This window comes from Macaca nemestrina, chromosome 1 (genome assembly GCF_043159975.1).
Source record: "Macaca nemestrina isolate mMacNem1 chromosome 1, mMacNem.hap1, whole genome shotgun sequence".
NCBI lineage: Eukaryota > Metazoa > Chordata > Mammalia > Primates > Cercopithecidae > Macaca > Macaca nemestrina.
In genome coordinates, this window is record NC_092125.1 from 83720469 (window position 1) to 83742505 (window position 22037).

At 36.2% G+C, this 22037-nt stretch overlaps 1 protein-coding gene across 18 annotated transcripts in view; it reads right to left on the minus strand.

The window, feature by feature from the left end:
* Positions 1-468: 468 nt before the first annotated feature.
* The window catches only part of LOC105478386 (ENAH actin regulator), a 155376-nt gene continuing 133807 nt past the window's right edge, over positions 469-22037 (minus strand). For 14 of the 18 annotated variants that reach the window (XM_071081313.1, XM_071081282.1, XM_071081277.1 and 11 more), the window contains 9 exons: positions 20497-20801; positions 18775-18920; positions 18561-18618; positions 17740-17788; positions 13536-13602; positions 10540-10602; positions 6531-6609; positions 3996-4053; positions 469-3461 (listed from right to left, as the gene is read on the minus strand). In XM_071081313.1, coding sequence (XP_070937414.1) covers positions 3424-3461; positions 3996-4053; positions 6531-6609; positions 10540-10602; positions 13536-13602; positions 17740-17788; positions 18561-18618; positions 18775-18920; positions 20497-20801 — 863 coding nt within the window. In that variant the 3' untranslated portion in view covers positions 469-3423. The remainder of the gene's footprint in view (positions 3462-3995; positions 4054-6530; positions 6610-10539; positions 10603-13535; positions 13603-17739; positions 17789-18560; positions 18619-18774; positions 18921-20496; positions 20802-22037) is intronic. The other 4 variants (XM_011735779.3, XM_011735720.3, XM_071081310.1 and 1 more) reach the window with 1 other exon arrangement.

Genomic DNA, 22037 nt, shown 5'->3' on the forward strand with positions numbered 1-22037 from the left:
TTATAAGTAGGTTTTAAGAAATCAGCATCATGTATAAACACCATACACATTTTGCTATAAAGTTCAATACTCGATAATGCCCTTTACCACACAATGTCCTTTACCATGCAAACTATATAAAGGAAAATTCTAACTGTATGAATGAGTTTTAAGTATCTGAATGTGTTGCAGAACAAAATGGAATAAAAATTAAACACTTACTATCAACTTGACTGTAAGAAGAAGTTACTGTGTCAAGGTGGGCAAAGAGAAAATAAGAACAGGGAATACCCAACAGTTATTTCACACAAAAAGTAGACACATCATCACGTATTTCTTTTGTATACATTACTTAGTATTCAGGACTTCTATGAAATCTTTAAAGAGTAGTAACGTGACATGTAAACTTTTAAGTAGTAAAGTCTTGGACTTTAAAAGGTGTTTTTCACATCCAATGTAACTTACTTTAAAACAAATTATTTCAGAAGATTATCTAAGTGTCACAAACAAGCAACACATATATACTGCAATTTTATTTCAATCGCACAAACGAAGTTAGCGTGTAGGAAATTGAAGTGAAACAAATTTAAACGAAATAGTTACGGTAAAAATAGAAAACTGAAAATTCTAAGAAGGAAGTACACCTAAAAAGCATGAGAATTCAACATTCATTAGTGTTTCATCTTCAGTTTTGATTGACACTTGATGCTTGCAAATTTTTAAACAAACTTTTAAATCATGATGACTATTCCGAAGAGATTTCAGCACCAGCACTAAGATTTGTACATTCAGTTTGTTTGCAATTGACTTGTGAGCCATTTACATAGTGGATAGTACAGATTTGTCACAGGTCAGATCACAGTGTTGAGGAAAGCAGTACCTTCCTGTCATGAGAAAGGATCCCCTAAACTGTACTCAGCTTAAGACATCCAATGTACAAGAGCACAAAAACCATCATAATGTGGTTCCAGGAACATAGTTTTGATAAGGTAAAGAACTTAGGCTTCTGTTTCCCACTGTAATTACTGAAATCTCTAATAATGACACAACTGTCATGTATGTGACAGCAAATGTATATAATAATTCATTCAGACTTCTTGGAAAGAACACATTTAGCAATCTGGGATGATGGAAAATATAGTGTGATTCAACACTGGTTTTTTTTTTTTTTGTCATTTTACACAGACATCATGTTAATATTAGACCAAGGCACAAAACGTTTAGTGCATAAACCCAGTTTCTTTTAAGATTTAGCATTTTATTTTAGTCTCTTATCTTAGTTTGGACCACTTGTACCCAGTACTCTACCTACTATAGACTATTTAACTTACCCAACAAAATCAAAAGAGGTTTCTGACCAGATTTATAGGGGACATAACTGATTATATTATCAAAGTGTTTGCATAACCAAAAGTACAATAATAAAGATGAAAATGCCTCCTATTTCTTTTAGAAAATACGTCATAAGCTTGCTGCATCTTTGATGTTTTTACTACTACTGCATGACAATATCTGATAGAAAAAAGAAATGTATACTTGAATTATGATAGCTCATCCATCACAGTTTAATCTAAAAGTGAAATTTCTACAGAAATAGGAACTATTTTAACAAAGAAAAAAAAAACCCTCATCCAAACTTCTTTGTAGTGGTAAATGCTGCAAATTTGCAGCATTTAGAAAACTACACTATCAACAAGCTCTGCTTTATGGACAGAGATGTACAAAATCTAGAAAGCAGATGAAAGTGAATTATTTCAAAATTTTAGTAAAACTTCTGATAATCAGAGTTCAAAGCAAATATGGCACATAACAACTCAAGCATAAATCAAGATGGAGAGCCTGGAGAGTTTGATTTCTTAAATTTTCCAAAAAGCTATCATTGCAACATACAGGATTTCTCCCTTATTTTAACCTTGCCAGTTTCAAAGGAAAGAAAAGTGGCTTCCATATAGACAGCATGTGCGCGAGGGCACACACACACAGGGTGGCAGGCAGAGAGTCTAATTCCTTCTTCCCACCACCCTCAAGTCTCACTTTACTTATTAAAAGAAAACTGCAAAACTCCTTGTTGGTTTTCCTTTACCTAATGATTTCTGTGACCTTAATTGCTGCCATCATTGTTATTTCTTGCATTTCAACATAACAAAATTCAAAAGCAGCTTCATTCAGGAGCATGTATCTAAACACCTGTGTAACAGCAGGGGACCTAGGTAATAATAACTGCCAAATTCAGTGATCAAACTTTTGAGTTCCACAGTAAGATATTATGTGAAGCTCTGAATCATGTTTCAGACCATTGAAATTACTGGTTAAAATACAAATAGCTGAAGACATGATGTAAAAGATTAAGTACTTGGTTTTGTAACATATTTACCAATTAAAGTCACAAAATATTCCTCATTATTATTCATGCAGGTAACTGAGAAAAAGATAGTGCAGAAATCAAGTTCAAATAAAAAATTATTCCTCCCCTTCCTCCCACTCCCCTATACTCTACAAAATGTTTTCCCTGGGACTAGGCCTTGAAAAGGCCACTACATATTAGTGTGACATGCATTACTGTCTGCAATTAAAAAAGCTAACTTTGTGGTGATTGTAATTACATTATAAAAATGTCCACATGCATAAATCTAAAAAAGGTTGAAAACCTACAGTAAATCTACAATATAGTGTTTACATTTGACCACTGGTTTGTGTTATGTAGAAGTCATAGATTTGGTAAAGCATTGTAACAATTTAGGAAGGCATCTAAATCTTTAAATTCTGGACAAATTTTATGTTTTAATCTACAAAATTGCATGAAGGCTAACTTGAGAGACTTCCTATCATTCTAAAATTCCTCAAGCTGAAGATATCATTTTTCGGACACTTTCTTATAAATATTACCCTTTGAAAGCACTTACAATTCCATTTGTTCCACTTATTATGATCTTAACTTACATAGGCCTGATCTCAATTATTCATGGAATATCAAACATGATAGGAAGAACAAACCTGAGAGAAACATTACAATAGCAAACTTGCTCAATTCTTTACCAGCACTCTCTGCAAAAAAACTTCCTAAGCCTTTCTCCTCTTTATTTTAGCAATGTATTGTGGAAAATGTGCAATTTTATCTTGACATGAAAATATTTCAATGCACGGTGATTTTGCCTGATGGGTTTTAGTATTTTCTGCATAACTGTTACAGGAACTCTTATATGATTCTCTTCCATTCTGTTGTAAAGGCCAGAAAAAAGCAGCAAACGGAGAGGGAAAAGAGCTTATCGCCAGAGTCATAATGTTTGAAGGCTTTCAGAGTAGGTTGGTTTTTCCCTCCTTCTGTTTGTCTCCATTTTCTTCTTACAGCTCATAAAATGTAGGGATTTGCTGTTGTGAACAGTTGTTGTTTGTAGGATTTTTTTTCCTTCAGATTAAAGTCCTATCTCTCCTTAGTCTGTTCCTCTATGCAGTATTTGACTTGCTCAGTTCCTGCCTGATTGCTGGATGGAAAAGAACAAGTATTGAAAATAAATATAATGGTAAAGTAAGATAAATGAGTGGCTCATTCTTAAGAAACTTTAAGGATTGTGCTCAAACTCACAGTAATAAAAAAATTAACTTTGCATCTTTCATTGCACACATCTTTAATACTAGAAAGATGATACTAATTTCTATATATTTTCTCCTTTTGTATACAAAATGAAAACACTGAGTATGTGGGCTCAAAAAGAAGAGGGCACTGGGATAGGTGAGCAGGGGTAACCTAGAGAAAGATCTGTTCATGTGGATTTCCATCTAAGACAAGACAACATCTGAATTGAGGGATTTTGTTTAATCCCTATTTATAAAAATAATTTCCATTATATGAAGGAGAAACCTCCTCCCCAAAACCCTAATCCTAAAAGGGCAGGACTATGGAAGTCATTGCCCTCAAGTAATCAACTGGGCATTTCCTTATTTGCATTTTCTTAAAAATGGTGAATCTTAAACATTGTTTATAGGAATAGGAATAGTAAATTTGTCCAGATACTTACCATCAATGAGCTCTTCTTTTAGCTTTGTTAACTCCTTTCTCATTTCATCTAAAATGTCCTAAAATATTAGAGAAAAATATCAGAAATACAGAAAAAAAAATACTGCTAAAAAGATTCTTACTCATATAAAATTTTAAGAATGTCATGAAGTATGATGTGTAGTTTTTTTTTGTTTCCAGAGCCACAATTCTATTTCTTGGAAGACTAGCCTTGGTAAATTTTGTTTTAATATTCTTCCCTTCCCAATCCTGGCTTATTCTAGCCTAGCAATATGTGAAATAGAATGCTTCCTAAAATTAAGATAATTACTCTGTCATCCAGTGAAAGGTATGATTCAGATAGTTTCTAGAAATGATAACAGCTGTGCTTTCAATCTAGTCCTCTGGGAACAATCTCAGAGGTGATGCAAAGGAAGTTTAGAGGATGAAGATATCACAATAAACTGGACAATCGGCTCTTGGCAAATCTGTTCTTTTGTTTGAAGTATGGAGATTTCTTAGGAATCACCATAGCTGCCAAACCATATTTCAAGGAGTCTAGGATTTCCCTGAAGGGACCTCAGAGATTGCCCTAATGGGTAGGCAGGAAGGTGGGCGAGGCCCTGGTTGACCCATGCTGTCCAATACGGCAGGCACCAGCCATATGCAGCTGCTGAAATGAGGCTAATCTGAAATGAGATGTGCTGTAAGTGTAAAGCACACACCAGAGTTCTCAGATTTAATATGATGAAAACAATGTAAAATAACTCGTTAGTAATTTATAAAAATTGACTACATATTAAAACATACTTTAAATACATTATTAAGTTTCTAAATTAATGTTGTCCTTTTGTTTTGTATTTTTAAAATGCGGCTACTAGAAAAAATTTAAAATATATACATAGCCCACATTATACTTCTATTAACTGTGGTGCTCTGGGCCCTCCTTCAAGAACTGCAGATTTGGCCGGGTGCGGTGGCTCACGCCTGTAATCCCAGCACTTTGGGAGGCTGAGGCAGACAGATCACTTGAGGCTGGGAAATTTGAGACCAGCCTGGCCAACATGGTGAAACCCCGTCTCTACAAAAACTACAAAAGTTAGCCGGGCGTGGTAGTGTACACCTGTAATCCCAGCTACTTGGGAGGCTGAGGCAGGAGAATCGCTTGAACCTGGGAGGCAGAGGCTGCAGTGAGCCAAGATCGCACCACTGCACTTCAGCCTGGGTGGTAGAGTGAGACTCTGTCTCAAAAACAAAAAACAAACAAAAAACCCCCCTGCAGATTCAAGATTGGAGGTCCTATGACAAAGTGACACAATTTTAGTGTGTGAAAAGTAACAGCTGTCCTTTGGAAGGATTAGTTTTGAATTGTGTGACTTTAACACTGAATACCCCAGGAAAAATTAAATTGCTCTGTTAAAGTTTACCTTTTGAAAAGCTTCTCATGTTTAAAATAAAACTATCAATTAAAGTCTTCATTTTAACAATGGAAAAGACTGAGACACAGAAGTTATTAAATAAACTCACAGATATCCTGATCCAAATTACTCTTTACATCTCATCCCCCAAATCAAATCTATTCCTCTGTTATCCTCCAATTCTTCAGGAAACCAAGAATTGACCATGTTTTGAAGTGTGTGGAAGTGCTCTATTTTAAAATATTTTTCAAGAAAGCCACATTCAATACAGAGCAAAACAAGGGCTTGATTTTCAATGACCACATGTTCCCCTTTAAGATCATGTAACTGAATTTAACTTTTCAAATAGCTTTGCAGTATGAAAATTCAGTTTATCTAAAAAATGTATTTCATCTCTTCTGTGAATAAGGTATTTTAAATCACAATCCTATCACTTACTACTTCTTCCTGAGTACACAGGTATTAAATATAATGCATATGTACCCAAATGTGGACAGTATCTTTTTTTATATAAAATTGAGATAACTGTACACATCTGTTTTGTTACCTAACACAGGCAAGTATTCACAATTTACTATTAAGCATACTAAATTATGATCCCTTGAAGCCTACAGAGCCTCTACTCTACCCACTATAGCTTTGTATACTTCCACAATATTTTCTTTGAATAAATTCCTGGAATTCATATCACTGAGTTCAAGGTAAGACATTTATTTTTCAGGCTTTTGATTTTGTTTTTCCAAACTGCTTTTTAGAAAGCCGACGTATAGAAGAGTGCCTATTTCCTCGCACTCTTGCCAAAATCAGATTTGTTGCGTTCGATTTTGCCAATACAGTAACTGAAAAGCAAAAGCCCCATTGTTTTCTTTACAACTGCATACCATGCACTTACATTTAAACCTTATGCTGTTATCACTGAACCACAGCCCCACCCTCCACTACCTCTGGAACTTCATGCAAACTCAATGAACTGAAGTGTAGATTTGAAAAAATACAGTACTACTAATGCCACTGTTTAATTTGTATAACAATAGCTCTATGGTTTTTCTAAGTACATTCAGGATCCATGTCAAAGATATGCATATAAGATATTTTTTTAAAAGAAACAAGTACAAATAAAGCTGCCACTGAGCGCCCACCTGCTTCAGCCTGTCATAGTCAAGTCCTTCCGTCTGGACTCCATTGGCACTGGGCTGTGATAAGGGTGTGGATTTTGGTCTGCATAAATGAAATTTCCAGGACAGGTAAACAACATTCTTAACACTTAATGAGTTCATAAATAATTGCAAATTTGCCAACCCAACACCAGATTTAAATACATTTCTTTAAAATAGCCATTTTGTTAAAAATTATCAAAATTGTAGGGCTGATTAGGACATAAAATTTTTTCACTTTTCTCAGTATTTCTTATTTATAAAAGAACTAGAAAAAGGTGACAAGATGGTAAGACTTCTTCAGAAAAGAGTAGACGATGGTATTCTTTGGGCATGAGGTAACCAGATAACGTGGCATGTTGACCAAGACAGTGATGAAGAGGCCAGCTGGAACATCTGAGGCTCAAATAACACAATCTTGTTTTGTCTTTCTTTTGAACTTTTACATTATCTACTTAAATACCTGGGCAAACCAGTGAAAGGAGAAACATAAAGACTTGAATATTTTACACTAACATAAATCAGCTTACAAAGTTGATGCCTTGGATTGCAGGAAGAAAACATTTTTAGTGAGCATGATTTGCTTTATACATATTATTCCATTTCAAGCATCAAAATAAAAAATGTTTTAAAAATGTTTATTAGATTAGACTATGTGACTATTTCCTTGTGAAAATTTTATGGAGACGCCATTTGAATGCTGTGTTTCAGGCTAACTACTTCCACACATTTATTTTATTAAATAAAAAGGAAATGCCAAACAGAAGCAGATTGTCAATTATTATTGCACTTTCAAAAGTTTAGTTTCTATTATAATTCTTAATAAGTCAATGATTAGGTATATTTTAAACAAGTTTCAGCACCAAATAAACCAGTCATGGTGCCCTCTCCAATTGTGGCAATAAAAGAATCCTCAGCGGAAAACCTAGAGTTTTAATTGGGCACGTCTCTGGGTTCTGGTTTAGTCTAGTACGAGCCACGAATAAATGCAACTTAAAACCATCAGGCAAATCATATATTCCCAATTTTGCAGAGTACCAACGTTAGCAATCTGAAGCAAGACCCAAAAGGCGTAATAAATTTTTCCAAGTTATAATTTTATAACTCTTACAAGACATAAAATACTTTAAACCCATAGGCATGGTTCCTGAAGATTAAACACTGAGTTAATCTTTTTGTTGTTGTTGCTGCTGTTTATGAGATGCAGTCTTGCTCTGTCTCCCAGGCTGGAGTGCAGTGGTGTGATCTCGGCTCACTGCAGCCTCTGCCTCCTGGGTTCAAGTGATTCTCCTGCCTCAGCCTCCGGAGTAGCTGGGATTACAGGTGCGCCACAAGGACTGGCTAATTTTTTTTTGTATTTTGAGTAGAGACGGGGTTTCACCATGTTGGCCAGGCTGGTCTCGAACTCCTGACTTCATAATTTGTCTGCTTCAGCCTCCCAAATTGCTGGGTGTAGGTGTGAGCCACCATGCCCGGCCTGTTAATCTGCTTTACTATCAAAATGTATTACTGCTTAAAAGACTGTTAGGAAGCAAGTCGTCCAATTTTACCTTATTAGGTATCTGCTTATATGAGTGGGGGAAATAATAACTTTCAGAAAACTTCATTCAATACGCACTGAGCTAGGCACTGTAGGGAATAAGATTTATATGAAATATTTCCTTTCCTCTTGTGAGGCTACACCTTCTTACTTTGCTAGGGAAGACTACTAAATTCCAAGGTCACTTAAGATTTACTGAGATCCATAAAATGCAAGTCATGGTGCCCTATGCAGAGCCACGTCTGGCAAATAGTCTTACAGTTTAGGACACCATCATTTCATATACTCACTCATGCTACCTATTCCTGTTCTCTAGAATTAAACTATAATTCATACTCTGCTTTTCTTTTACATTTCTCATTTAAGTGGTCCATTTAGCTAGTTATTTTCTCAAGTTATACAATGAATACCTCTGAAATTCACATGAACAACTACAGTCTGCTATTTAATTGGGCAAGTATGTTACGAATATATCCATATTTACTAGGCAATGTAAAATATTATTGTCATGTAATAAAAACAATTGTGGAGACATGCAAATTTTTAAAAATTTAATTCATGCTAACATGCAATCCATCACCACCACCACCATGATAATTAACTAAAGGGGGGAACTTTTCATACTGAAGGAAAGATGTAATCACCACTTTTTTTCTTAACTTTTACCAAAAAAGTTTATCAGTAACATTATCCCAGGGGGTACTATGTGTGAAAGCGGCAAGATAACTGAGCAGATTTACTACATTAAAAAAATATATATATTTTTGAACACAGGGTCTCATTCTGTCACGCAGGCTGCAGTGCAGTGGCATGATCTCAGCTCACTGCAGCCTTGACCTCCTGGGCTCAAGCCTTCTTCCCACCTCAGCCTCCCACAGGCACATGCAACCATGCCCAGCTAATTTTTGTATGTTTTATAGAGACAGGGTTTAACCACGTTGCCTAGGCTAGTCTCAAGCTCCTGGACTCAAGTGATCCTCCTGCCTAGGCCTCCCAAAGAGCTGGGATTATAGGCATGAGCTATGGTACCCAGCCTTAAAAATTTCATTGTTAAATGCTATTTTTCTATGTACTAGCAAATTTTCTAAAGAAATCTTTTGGCCAAAACAAACCACCTCAAAAAAAAAAAAAAAAAAAAAAAGCAGAAAAAACTATTTCACTAGTGGAATATAAACATTTTGTGAAGATTTAACTGGCTGACAAAATTAACTTGTTAAGATAGTTTGATCATTAATAGCATAAAAATAATTTTAGCAAGTAAGAATTTGGCCAGAGTCTGCTTACTGAACTCCCAACTCACTGTGATACACATCCACTATGAACAGCATTTAATTCATATTCCCAGTGGACCTGATGTATATTAAAAAAAAAAAAAAAAGATGTATAAAATAACATAAATATATTTCAGTTATTTCTAACCTATGGGTTTTCATCATAATTGATCACAAAATGAGGGTTTCTCAGGTTTTTATTTTACTTTTTTTTTTTTTTTTTTAAAGAGAGTGTCTCATTTTGTCACCCAGGCTAGGGTGCAGTGGTGTGATCATGCCTCACTGCAGCCTCTTAACTCCTATGCACAAGATATCTTCCTGTCTTAGCCTCCTGAGTAGCTGGGACTACAGGCACAAGCCACCAGGCCCAGCTAGTTTTTTCATTTTTTGTAAAGATGGGGTCTCGCTAAGTTTCCCAGGCTGGTCTTGAACTCCTGGCCCCAAATGATCATCCAGCCTTGGCTTCCCAAGGTGCCAAAACTATAGGTGTGAACCACCGTGCTGGGCCAGTTTTTATTATTTTATGATGAGAGTGTTGCCTTTTAAACATCTGCCTATAAAATGTACTACTATATTTAAGTCCCTATTCTGCCACATTAATTGTGTAAGTAACTGAAAAGCATTTGAGGATTTTTTTTTTAGCTGTCAATTTTTTTAATTAAGAAAAAACTAGTTCATATCTTAAGTGTTCTTAATTAAAAAATGGTATAATAGGGCTCATCTAGAAAACAATCTACTCAGGGTGTTAGATGTTAAATTGTCCAAGATAATTTACTACAAAGTATCTAGGAAACAGAGATTTTCCTCAAAGAAACCACAACCGTGGCTTTAATATTAGCCCATGTTCCAGTAACAGATGGAAAAGGATCTTCTATCTACTTTTTTGAAACCTTGTCTTATAATCATAAGGCAAACAGCCTTTAAAAGAAAATGCTTAAGCTACAAATGGCCTAGATAATATATGTGGCCTTAGATTCCCAGTCTAGTATTTCGAATATGTTTACCATTTGTATTTATCCTAATCCAACTGTGAAGTGATGGCAGAATTTTTAAAAGGTATTCAAAATAAAGAAAAAAAAAAATCTCCCTTGTGGTGATTACCAATCCAGGTAGAAAAAGCTCAGCCCTATCCTGAACATGTTATTTAAAAGTCTCAAATCACAACGTCACAGCAGGATGATACCTGTGTAATGAATCATAGGACCTGTTGTCAAAAACAATCTGATTTTTCCTTGGAGAATCCCGTCTATGAAGGGGAAAACCATTGAAAGGGATACACAATAGAACTTTAAAAAATAATTCTCATTATGTTACTGTTTTATAGGTTGTTAATAGCAAACCAAACAATAATTGAGTCTATTAACCTTAAAATAACCAATTTTTCCCCAATAAAAAAGATATTTTAAAACTACTTTTAGTTATGTGAAGATACCAGTTACAGAAAATTTTAAAAATCATTACACAATGGCTACTTTTTATAGGTTGTTAGGCACAGTAAGTATATAAACGTATAAAAAATTAACTCTTCTCAGGAGGCATGTAAAGGACTAGTTTTCCCATCTTGAATACAAGATCTGTCAGGTCTTAATAATCACAGATGAATGCACCACCAACCTTCCAAATGTTATAATCCAGTCATAGTTTAAAGCATTTTTAACCAAACATTCTTGCTTTTACTCTTAACAAATACAGCAATATGCAATATCTCATGTATATTATGGGATATTAATCCATCTTACCACTAACATAATTTTGACAAAGTTATTCCAAAGATAAATGGGCACCTTCACTACAATGCAAGGATGAGACATACTTAAAGCAGCTAATATACCTGCTTTCTGAAGGAACGGGGAGATAACTTAGGAAGAAAAGCAATATAGTTCTTACTCTTTTCAACGTATTTTTAAAATCCTTTATGGTTTAAAACAGCTTTTGTGAAATTTTAAAACCTACATACCAGTAGTTGGATCAAATCTATCAAAAGATATATGAGTGGTCAGGAAATAATCAGGGTTTCAGAATTTCTATTTTGGGAAATGGGAGGAAAACCACCTAACAGAATTGGAACATGATTATGGTGCACTATTAGATACTAAGAATCAAGATTCAACTCATTTATATAAAATTATTTTCAAAATGGTGACCTTTAGAGCACTTACTAAATTTCCAAGTCTGGAAAAAAAAAAAAAAAAAAAAAGTCTTTTTTCTCCCTACTCTGGAATTAGGAAAAATAAAAAAATCTTTCAAAGAACAACTTTTCCTTTACTAAATGGACCAAATACATCAAAGAACGTATTCCATTTGGAGAACCTCATCCATGTCCATTCTAAGACATGACTTCTGCCATCAACATAGGCTTAGCTTTATTTAATTCACTATGGAATGCAGATCAACGAAGCAGGATGAAGAGAAAGGACAAATGACACGTGACAGGTCTGCAGACTGGAGTGCAATAGCGCGATATCAGCTCACTGCAACCTCCGTCTCCCAGGTTCAAGTGATTCTCGTGTCTCAGCCTCCCAAGTAGCTGGGATTGCAGGCGTGTGCCACCATGCCCAGTTAATTTTGGTATTTTTAGTAGAGATGGGGTTTCATCATGTTAGCCAAGCTGGTCTCTAATTCGTGACCTCAAGTGATCCCCCCACCTCAGCCTCCCAAAGTGCTGGGATTACAGGCATGAGCCACCACGCCTGGCCAGCCCCTTGTTATGGGCTTGATAAATCAGCACTTCATAATGTGGTACTGAAGAAAATCCATAACCGGTAGAGATATGTTAGAAGGCCATCTCAGTTAGGAGTCTGAGAAACACAAATGTGCAATTTTTCTACTCTACTGAAAACACATGTACACCAAAAGCAATTCCCCTCTTTCTTCTAAAGTAAAATATGATCATCTTTCAATCACTTAGAAACTAAAAGCTTTTATACATTCCAAAAGGTCTAGTTTCTTTGTGGAGCTTAAACAATTGTGTCATTACCAAATCTTCTTTCCGACTAGCAGAAAGCACCACATAGAAAGCCAAATCCAAATTCAGACTTAGACTAACACAGAACAGGTCTACAAGTCTATCCTTGTACTTCTCTTTATTAGGTTTCTATAATTAGAGTCAAGTTGCTTTTTACAAGACAAAAATAAGGCAAATAGCTCAGAAAGAAAAGACAAAATGCTTTTTAGTTTCTAAATACATACTTTTTTTTTTTTTCTGGGAAAAATACAAGTCCTTTAAACTTTATACAAGTCTCATAAACCAAGAAAAGGTTTCATCTGTGTTCAGGAGCTGTGATATAAATTTAGTCATGAAAATAAAGTATGCCTAGCTAAAGGAAGAACAAATTTGCCTAAACATGCCCACATGTACTTGTAGAAACAAGTATTAGCTAGCCTTGTTTCTGGATACTATCTTTTCTAACTTGATTACACTTACACATTTCAAATGAGATAGGGAAATACATGTTTCTACTTTATAAATTCAAAGATGTAGGTTTCATTTTGCTCTTTTCTCTCCAGCTGATTTTCAGCTTTAAAAAAGGCTCCAAAATACACACACACACACACACACACACACACACACACACACACACACACACACTATGTCATTGGGACTAATGGGGAAATGTGACTATATACTATATTAGATAATATTATTGTTCAATGTTAAATTTCTTGAGAGTAATAATGGTGTTCTGGTTACAAAGCAGATGTCCTGGTTCTTCCAAAAAACACTAAAGTATTTAGGGTGAAACACTTCTTATTTGTGAACTGCTTTCAAACTAATCAGAGGGGAAAAAAGTGTAGATATGTAGATAGTTAAGACAAGTGGGGCAAAATGTTGACAACTGTTAAACCTAGGAAATGGGTATACACATATTCACTGCACTATCCTTTTTTCTGTAGTTTTGAATTTTTCAAAATACAAATTGGGAAAGACAAAGCTATCTTAAAATCTCAGATCATCTGGTTAATAAATGTAGGGTAGAATTTATCAATCACTAGTAATGTAGATGAGTAATATATAATGAGGCTTGAGGCTTGGTGGTTGTCCAATACTAGGAGGATCATGAGAGTTTTATGGACTCCTTGTATAATTTCTTACCATTCAATTTTTTTCTACACTAAGAATGCACTAATTTCTTTTTTTATACAAATAAAATATAAAACTTAAGAGAAAAAAGTTGATACCTGGAGATAACAGGTGACTTGCTGCCATTCATTGTATTTGTTCTTTCCCAAGGTTTTCTTGTTGGTTCTTTAAAAACAAACAACAGAAGTTATTAAATATACGCTTCCAGAGTTATTATAAAACAAAAAACAAAATACTAAATCTCATTATACCTGTTTACATAGCAGTAATATAAATAAAAATTTAAATTCTAAACTTTAGTTGAAATCTGTAAGGATTCTAATTTGCACAACGCCAGACCTCAAAATGAGAAGAAATTATAAACCAGTACGGGAAGTTTCCAAGGAAAAACTTACATTGTTAAGTCTAAAATATTATAATTCTATAAACTGGATGGTAAGGAGTTTCTCTAATAAAGAAAGGATAGTAAGAATAAAGTAGGATAATTTTAAAATTAGGATAGTTCAATTAATTAAAATGGAGTAGTATTACTGACATTGTCTTAAATTACTTTTAGCGCCAATGATAAAAACAATAAGTATAACTTATAATATGTTCATGTATTTCAACAATTAATCTAAATCCAAATAGTCCCTCTTAGGAAAAAAAAAATAGGAGCAACTCAAATTAAATTTCAGAATCCTGAAATTCTACTATACTTCCTTGATTCTTAAACAATGAATTATTGGGACTTAGCCAATAATTCCAGTTAAATATAAACAAGTTCGCTCTAAGCTCTTATTACAAAAGACACTATGTAGTCAGTGACTCACTAGCTGGCTGTCTATTGTGCTTGAATTGTTTTTCTAATCTGGGCTGACTCACTGATGCTGTCACTGGCCTCACTACATGACTGGGTAAAATCAGAAGTGGAATCTTGTCATGGAGGAAAGAATTTGGGCCGCATGAGAATGAAGTCTATTCATGAGTTGTGATCTCATTGTGTAGTTTTAACTAAAACTGCTCTGAGTTCCAATTCAGCTCCTCAACTGGCTTCTGCACATTCTCAGGTAGCTTATGGTCTCTTCAAAGTGCACTTACGCAAAAATAAACTCACACTCTTCCATGAAGCCCTGCTTTTGGTTCTGGATTTCTGTTGCATGCAGGCATTAGGTGTGAAACCTTGAAGTCATTATTGATCTTGCTTTACTCCTCATCAACCAAATTCCTTCTTTTTTATATTCCTTCTTTTGTATTCTAACAGCTAACACAGTCTCTCAATGACCGCCACAGTGGTGGCAAGTTCCACACATGACCAGGAAGATCAAATTGGATGGGGTTTGGGACAGGCAGAATCAGAAACATATCCAATTGACACCAGTCCAAGCAGGTGAAAAGAGGGAAGTCCTGAATGAAACTGAGGGACACCTGGACAGGGAGGGGAACGGTCATCAGACACTGTCACTAAAGAGGTGGCAGGTGGAAGGATGAGGGAGTAATTCCAAAGTGGGTAAGATGTAGCAAGTGCTACCTTTTAACAGCTGGCTGAGGTCCTTTCCCAGTCAGCCAAACCAGAACCATCTTTTAGTCTTAAAGGTCATCTGGTTGTGAGAAAGAGCTGTTCAGCTGGCTCTGTGGAAGCTGAGAAGCAAGGGCCTCTTCTCTCTAAGGAGCTCAGCTGTGTTTCAGGAGGGGCAAGGGCTGGGTTCCCTTCAGAGGATCTTTACTGGCATGCATATAGAGCTTCCTAATTGGTCTGCCTATCTCAATCCTCCCTAGTTTTAATGGGAAAACCACAAGTGCCATTTTAATGTGCCTCAGTTTCAGTGGATTAAATGTCCACTGAACTCAGTACTTGCAGGATAAAGTCTAAACTCTTGATAATTTTATAAAAGGCTCTCAACATTTTTGTTTCTAACTCATATTTCCAAACTTTCCCCCACAATACTCCTCAAAAAGAATTCCCTGTTCTAGTCTATTTCCTATTTCTTAATCTCTTCTTGCTCATCTCCAACTCCATACCTTTGCTCAAGCTATACTTACATTCTGAAATATCACACCTTCCCTCACTTTCAGCCAAACTAAATACTCTTCAAGGCATACTAAGATATCACTTTTCTCTACAAAGGTGACTCAGGTGACTCGTATGTGTCATCTCCTCCCTCTTTGACACACATTACTTAGTATTCAACATGTGGTTGTAAAAGGTTAACTTTACACCTGTGTGTCTCATCTTCCCAGCTGGACCAAGAGTTTTCTCGTGCTTAGAACCTGTACCTTTCACTTCAGGTGCCTGACACAATGTCAATTTAAAAACGGAATGAAACAAGTGACAAAAGAGGCCCTGCCCTTTTTGCTTTTATATATATATATATATATATATATTATATAATATATATATATGAGACACACACACAAAACCTGCATATTTTTTCATATTTTTGTTGTTGTTGTTGTTGAGACAGTCTCGCTTTGTCGCCCAGACTGGAGTGCAGTGGCGGATCTCAGCTCACTGCAAGCTCCGCCTCCCGGGTTCACGCCATTCTCCTGCCTCAGCCTCCCGAGTAGCTGGGACTACAGGCGCCCGCCACCTCGCCCGGCTAGGTTTTTGTATTTTTTAGTAGAGACGGGGTTTCACCGTGTTAGCCAGGATGGTCTCGATCTCCTGACCTTGTGATCCGCCCGTCTCGGCCTCCCAAAGTGCTGGGATTACAGGCTTGAGCCACCGCGCCCGGCCTATTTTTTCATATTTTATATAAGGGGTTATACATTATAAGGAATTTTTAACTTGGAGTCCACGGATAACCTTCAAGAAATTCATGAACATTCTGAAATTATGAACAAATCTGAATAAAAATACAATTTCCCCCCCTGGAAAAAGGATCTATAGCTCTCATCATATTCTAAAGGTTCTGTGACCCTGAAGTATGGTTCAGATTTACAACATCTATGCGGTACTAATGACAGCATATATAATTACTTTTGGCTTACAGAAAGAAGGATAAAGCTAAAATAAGTGGGTCACAAAGCACTGAATTTTTAATTAAAGTAACATAAATTGAGTCCTATTCAGAGGGAAAACAAAGCCATGATGTTAATTATGGTACAGCAATCAGTCTACTGAAGAGTCACTATTTAATAATGAGAATGAGGAATGGGGGGTGGGGGTGTGAAAAGATGGATTACAATCACAAAAAACAAAAACAGAAGTACTTAAAAAAAAAAAACAAAGGGAATTCTAGGTGGCACGTTGTGGCTCATGCCTGTAATCCCAGCACTTTGGGAGACTGAAACAGCTGGATCACTTGAGTTCAGGAGTTTGAGACCAGCCTGGGCAACATGGTGAAACCCTGTCTCTACCAAAAATGCAAACAATTAGCCAGGAGTGGTGCTATGCACCTGGGGCCTCAGCTACTTGGGGGGTTGGGGGGCTAAGGTGGGAGGATCACTTGAGCCTAGGAGGTAGAGGATGCAGTGAGCCAAGATCGCACCATTGCACTCCAGCCTGGGCAACAGAGTGAGACCCCATCTCAAAAAAATAAAACAATGAAAATTAAAAAGGTAACTGTAGATGCAGTTGGTTGTCTTTAAATCAAAACTGTAGGAATATAAGCATTTCTCTATACTGGTTTCCTATGGACCACTCTAGATATTAACTCATCAAGTTTATTTATGTTGTTTCATTCCAGAATAGATAAGGAGTTGGATAGTCCAGCCCTTAGTCTTTAATCAAATATGAAGAAATAACTTGTGAATATGTAATGAGTTCATATTCTCATCTTGGATACAGCACTCATCAAGTACCTCTAGTGAAATACACTTTGTTAATAATCTAGGTGATTTACTGGATGCTCAAGAATTCTCAATGTCAGAAATTTCACTGAATTCAAGAACACTTCCCCAAAATTTTAAGGAGACTTTTTAAATTTACAAATCAGAAACTTTATTCCCTTAATTATCAATATCACCCAAATGAATGGCTAGGATACCCTTCTCAATTTGAGAATGTTCTGAGGGAGACTGCAGTACTAACTAACATGCTCACTTTATTTTTACCTTTAGGAAAACAATTATGAAAAATACTTCTCGTCATCTAATAGTACATTAATATTTTCCTTGTTTTAGTAAGTAACCTCAAGAAAGTAACAGCAGCTTCCAGGAGGAAAAAAGTTAATTAATGCTTTCAGGTGTGAACAAAGAACTCTGGCATTTTGGTGTCTAGTCACTTGGTCCAAACATGGGGAAAGGAGGAATTTTTAACTGGGGAGTATTAATACTTTCAGAGAAAGTTTATAAAGGTTAAAATATTTATCTTGAACTTACCAGGTGTACTTGTTGAAGAGGCCTTAGAAGTTACAGGCTCTGAATCTTCCTAAATGTACAGATACATATTAATATCACATCTACCAGTCCCCTGCTGCTATATATATTTAGTGTTTTACACGTGCACTTCTAATATTCTTTCTGCCACTCCCCACTTTCTCTTTCATCGGTCTTCTCTCCCTTTCATTTCAGCTTAGACTTCTTTCTTCTCCTGTTTTCAATCACCTCCCCTTCAACCCTCCCCACAGTTCCTTTCCTCATGTGTTCTCCCTGAGAACTTTCACTAGCCAATGCTACAAAGCCAGACACAAGAGACAGATTTGAGGAATGGTATCAAAGGCAGCCAAATGGAGCAAGGGAAACATATTATTTGTTGCACACCAATATATAGCACAGAAAAAGCAGAGTGTGCCCAGCTGAATCAGGGAGGAGGGCATGAAGGATACACTCTTAAGGGGCACAGCCAATAACCATCGATCTCCTAGGGGAAATATATGAATTTAGGCTAATTCCTTCCTTTTAAATTAATGCAAGGGAAATGAAATGTCATTCACTCATTTAAGGAACAGAATTAAACTCCACAGGTTTGAACTTCAATGCTCTTCCCACAACTCCAAATACTCAACTCATTTTACTAAGACTGCCATTTAAAATTTATAAATAACAGTCAAAACAAGCCACTTCACATGCATAAATAGTTAAAAATTAGCAAATATAAGTTCAAGCTAATTAAGTTCAAATTAAATAAATGCTGACACTATTTCCTGAATGGGCTGTGCTTGAATACCATATTTTAAGATAGACTATCTTTATTAACTTACACCTTTGTCCTCTTTCTGTTCTGTTTCTACTGTTGATCCCTTTTCAGCAATTCTTCTCCTACAAAGAAGGCAAATCCAATTTTTAAAAATATTATCTGATTCAGTATAAAAACCACTTCTCTATGAGGAAAGAAGTGCATCTAGTTAGTTGTATTCGGAATAAAATTAAAATCCTCTCAATTCTGGGCATGTCCATTATAATGAAATTCCTTACCTCCTGGCCAGCAGGGCACTCATTTCTTCCATTAAACCACTACCCCCTAAAGGAAGGGGTCCATTTCCACGGCCTGTATCTGCTTTAGATGAGGCCGAGTTCACACCAATAGCATTCCCTCCACTTGGGAAAGAGGCATCCTCCATCTTAATGAGAATACACAGACATAATCAACTATGTTAGACAACCGTATTTTTATTAATATATTACATCTAAAACAGAAGGAAACATCAGCATTAATTTTTAAAAACCTAAATATTATTTGTAAGCTTTAAGAACCAATAGATTCTTAGTATTGATTTTATATACCAACAAGAGTTTATCAAAACTACTATCAACAAGAATGCAATGAAACAGTATCATGTGTCTCTTCCTGTGTTGCCCTGAAAAGGGCATAACTTTGCTTTGATAATATTCCTGCTAAAACAACCCCTGCATAACTTGAATCTAATCTTGAGGAAAAATCAGATAAGCCAAACTGAAGGATACCAGGCAAAATAACTGCCTACAGTCTTCAAAAATGCTAGTATTGTGAAAGATTGAGGAATTATCATAAAGTAGATCAAAGAGACATTAGAACTAAATGCAATAATGATCTTGCACTATGAAAAAAACTGTCACTAAAGACGTCATTGGACTATAGATGAAATTTGAATATTAATACATTTGTAGATTACAGTATTCTATCAATGTTAACTTTCCTGATTTTGATAATTACATTACTGGTTATGCAGGTAAATGTCCTTGTTCTTATAAAATTCACACTGAGGTACTTAGGAAAATAGAAGCTTGTGTCTCTGAGTTACTCTCAAATCATTCAAACAAAAGTGCATGTGTAGGCCAGGTGCGATGGCTCACAACTGTAATCCCAGCATTTTGGGAGGCTGAGGCGGGTGGATCACCTGAGGTCAGGATTTCAAGACCAGCCTGGTCAACATCACGAAACCCTACCTCTACTAAAAATACAAAAATTAGCTGGGCATGGTGGTTGGCGCCTGTGATCCCAGCTACTCAGGAGGCTGAGGCAGAATCGCTTGAACCTGGGAGATGGAGATTGCAGTGAGCTGAGATCGCGCCACTGCACTCCAGTCTGGATAACAAGAGTGAAACTCCGTCTCAAAAGAAAAAAAAAAATGCATGTGTAAAGAAGGAAACATACCCGAAGAAGGAATAAAAAAGCAAATACTGGTAAAATGTTAATGGGTGAACCTACGTGATTAATTTATAGAAATTATTTATACTATTTTTACAACTTTACTATAAAAATTTTAATTATATCAATTCTTAAGTTTTTATTTATTTTATGTTTTGAAACTAAGTCTCACTCTGTCACCCAGGCTGGAGTGCAGTGGCACGATCTCGGTTCACTGCAACCTCTACCTCCCGGGTTCTAGTGATTCTCCTGCCTCCGCCTCCTGAACAGCTGGGATTATAGGCACGTGTCACACACCTGGCTAAGTTTTGTATTTTTAGTGAGATAGGGTTTCACCATGTTGGCCAGCCTGGTCTCTAACTCCTGACCTCAGGTGATCCGCCCACCTCAGCCTCTCAAAGTGCAGGGATTATACAGGTGTAAGCCATTGCGCCCAGTTAAATTATTTCAATTTGTTAAATAAATGAAGTTCCTAACAGTTCATAAAATTAGAATACAATAAATTCAACATTTTAGATATTTAGGAAGAATAAGACATATTAAAAAAAAAATTTCAGAAAGCTACTTACCCGTGACACTTTCCTAAGTTTTGCTCCGGCAATTGCAGCTGCAAGTCCAGTTAAAGGGCGATTGTCTTCTGACACAGATGCCAAAAAGAATCCAGATGCAGGGAGGGGTGGGGCAGGAGGTGGTGGAGGAGGAGGGGGTACTTGATTAGGGAGAGGAGGGGGAGGAGGGGGCGGTGGAGGCCCAGTGGATGGCAGTGGAGGAGGTGGAGGGGGCCCTGGGGGAGGAGGGAGTGCTACTGAAGCCTGTGCAGGCCCTGGTGGGAGTGGTGGAGGAGGTGGAGGTGCAAGTGGTCCCAAGACAATGCCTGAGAGAGAGAAATATTAAGTAAGACCATCAACAATAGAGCTGAGTGATATTATTTTATGTGGGAAGGTACGCAGAATGCCATGCTAAATTACACTGACTCATGTATTTACTTAATGAGTTCAATTTATCATACTTGTAAAATTCCAGTCAGTTTTGAAAGATACTGAAATGTAAGGTCCAAGTATATATAACTACTTACTTTATGTTAGAGCTTTAGTAATAGAACTATGCAACAGATCATCTAATTAAGATTTTTCGTTCATGGGGATTTGGTAAATAAGCAAAATAAATACTTATAAAATTTGGAAGAGAGGTAAGCATCCCTGAAAACACAAACTAGTATATACAAAGGCAGTTAGCACTACTTGAAATAACAGACCCAAAATAATCCACATTAACCTTAAGTGTTGAGACAGTAAATTCAGTAACAGTGAACACATATATTTAGTTGTTTACAGTCAAAGTGGCTGGATTAAAAACATGAAGGAGGAGTAAGTCCCAGGCTTCAGTATTTTAAAAATACTTAACATTTAAATTCAATGGATAGCCAAGGTTAAGATTCACTGAAGTAAAGGAATTTACTAGTACAAAGTAAAACCTCAAAATAATGCTCAGAAATAAATACCATAGGATTTGAAGCAGAGTTGTTTTATCCCACAAAATGGGAGCCAAGAAGAGAAATATTCAAATGTTATAAAATCACAAAAGGAGTGAACAAAAATTTATTTAATAACAGAATACTGAAATAGTAGATGCTTCTTTAGTTAAGGTTTAAGAGGGGTGTTTTCAGAATGAATAAAATGCTATTTTGCACACTGGGTGATAATTGCTAACTTTTTCAGTTTGAGCCGTTACACAAGCAGAAAACATAAATTGTTGAAAGAAGCATCTAGAAATAGTCTGTGCCTTCTGCAGGGGTTGTTAAGAGTTCTGAGGGTACAGCAGGTCACTTTGTCAGGCTGGCTGTGCCCATTTTTTGTCACGGTGAAACCAAACTGAATATCTTAGAATTCTGACTAACCTTGTAAACAAATTTGATAAGTCAACAATTACCCCTTCAAGCCACTACTTATTGTAATTTTGGACCTTGGAACTCTTTAGGGCATATGCCAAGCCTGCCATCCTCTCTACTCCTCCTGCAAAGTCATAATGCTGCAAGGGTTAGGGTGACACCTATCCTGAAAGTCCAACATGGAGCATCTAATATAGGAAAGGCAAGAAGGAAACAGGGCCC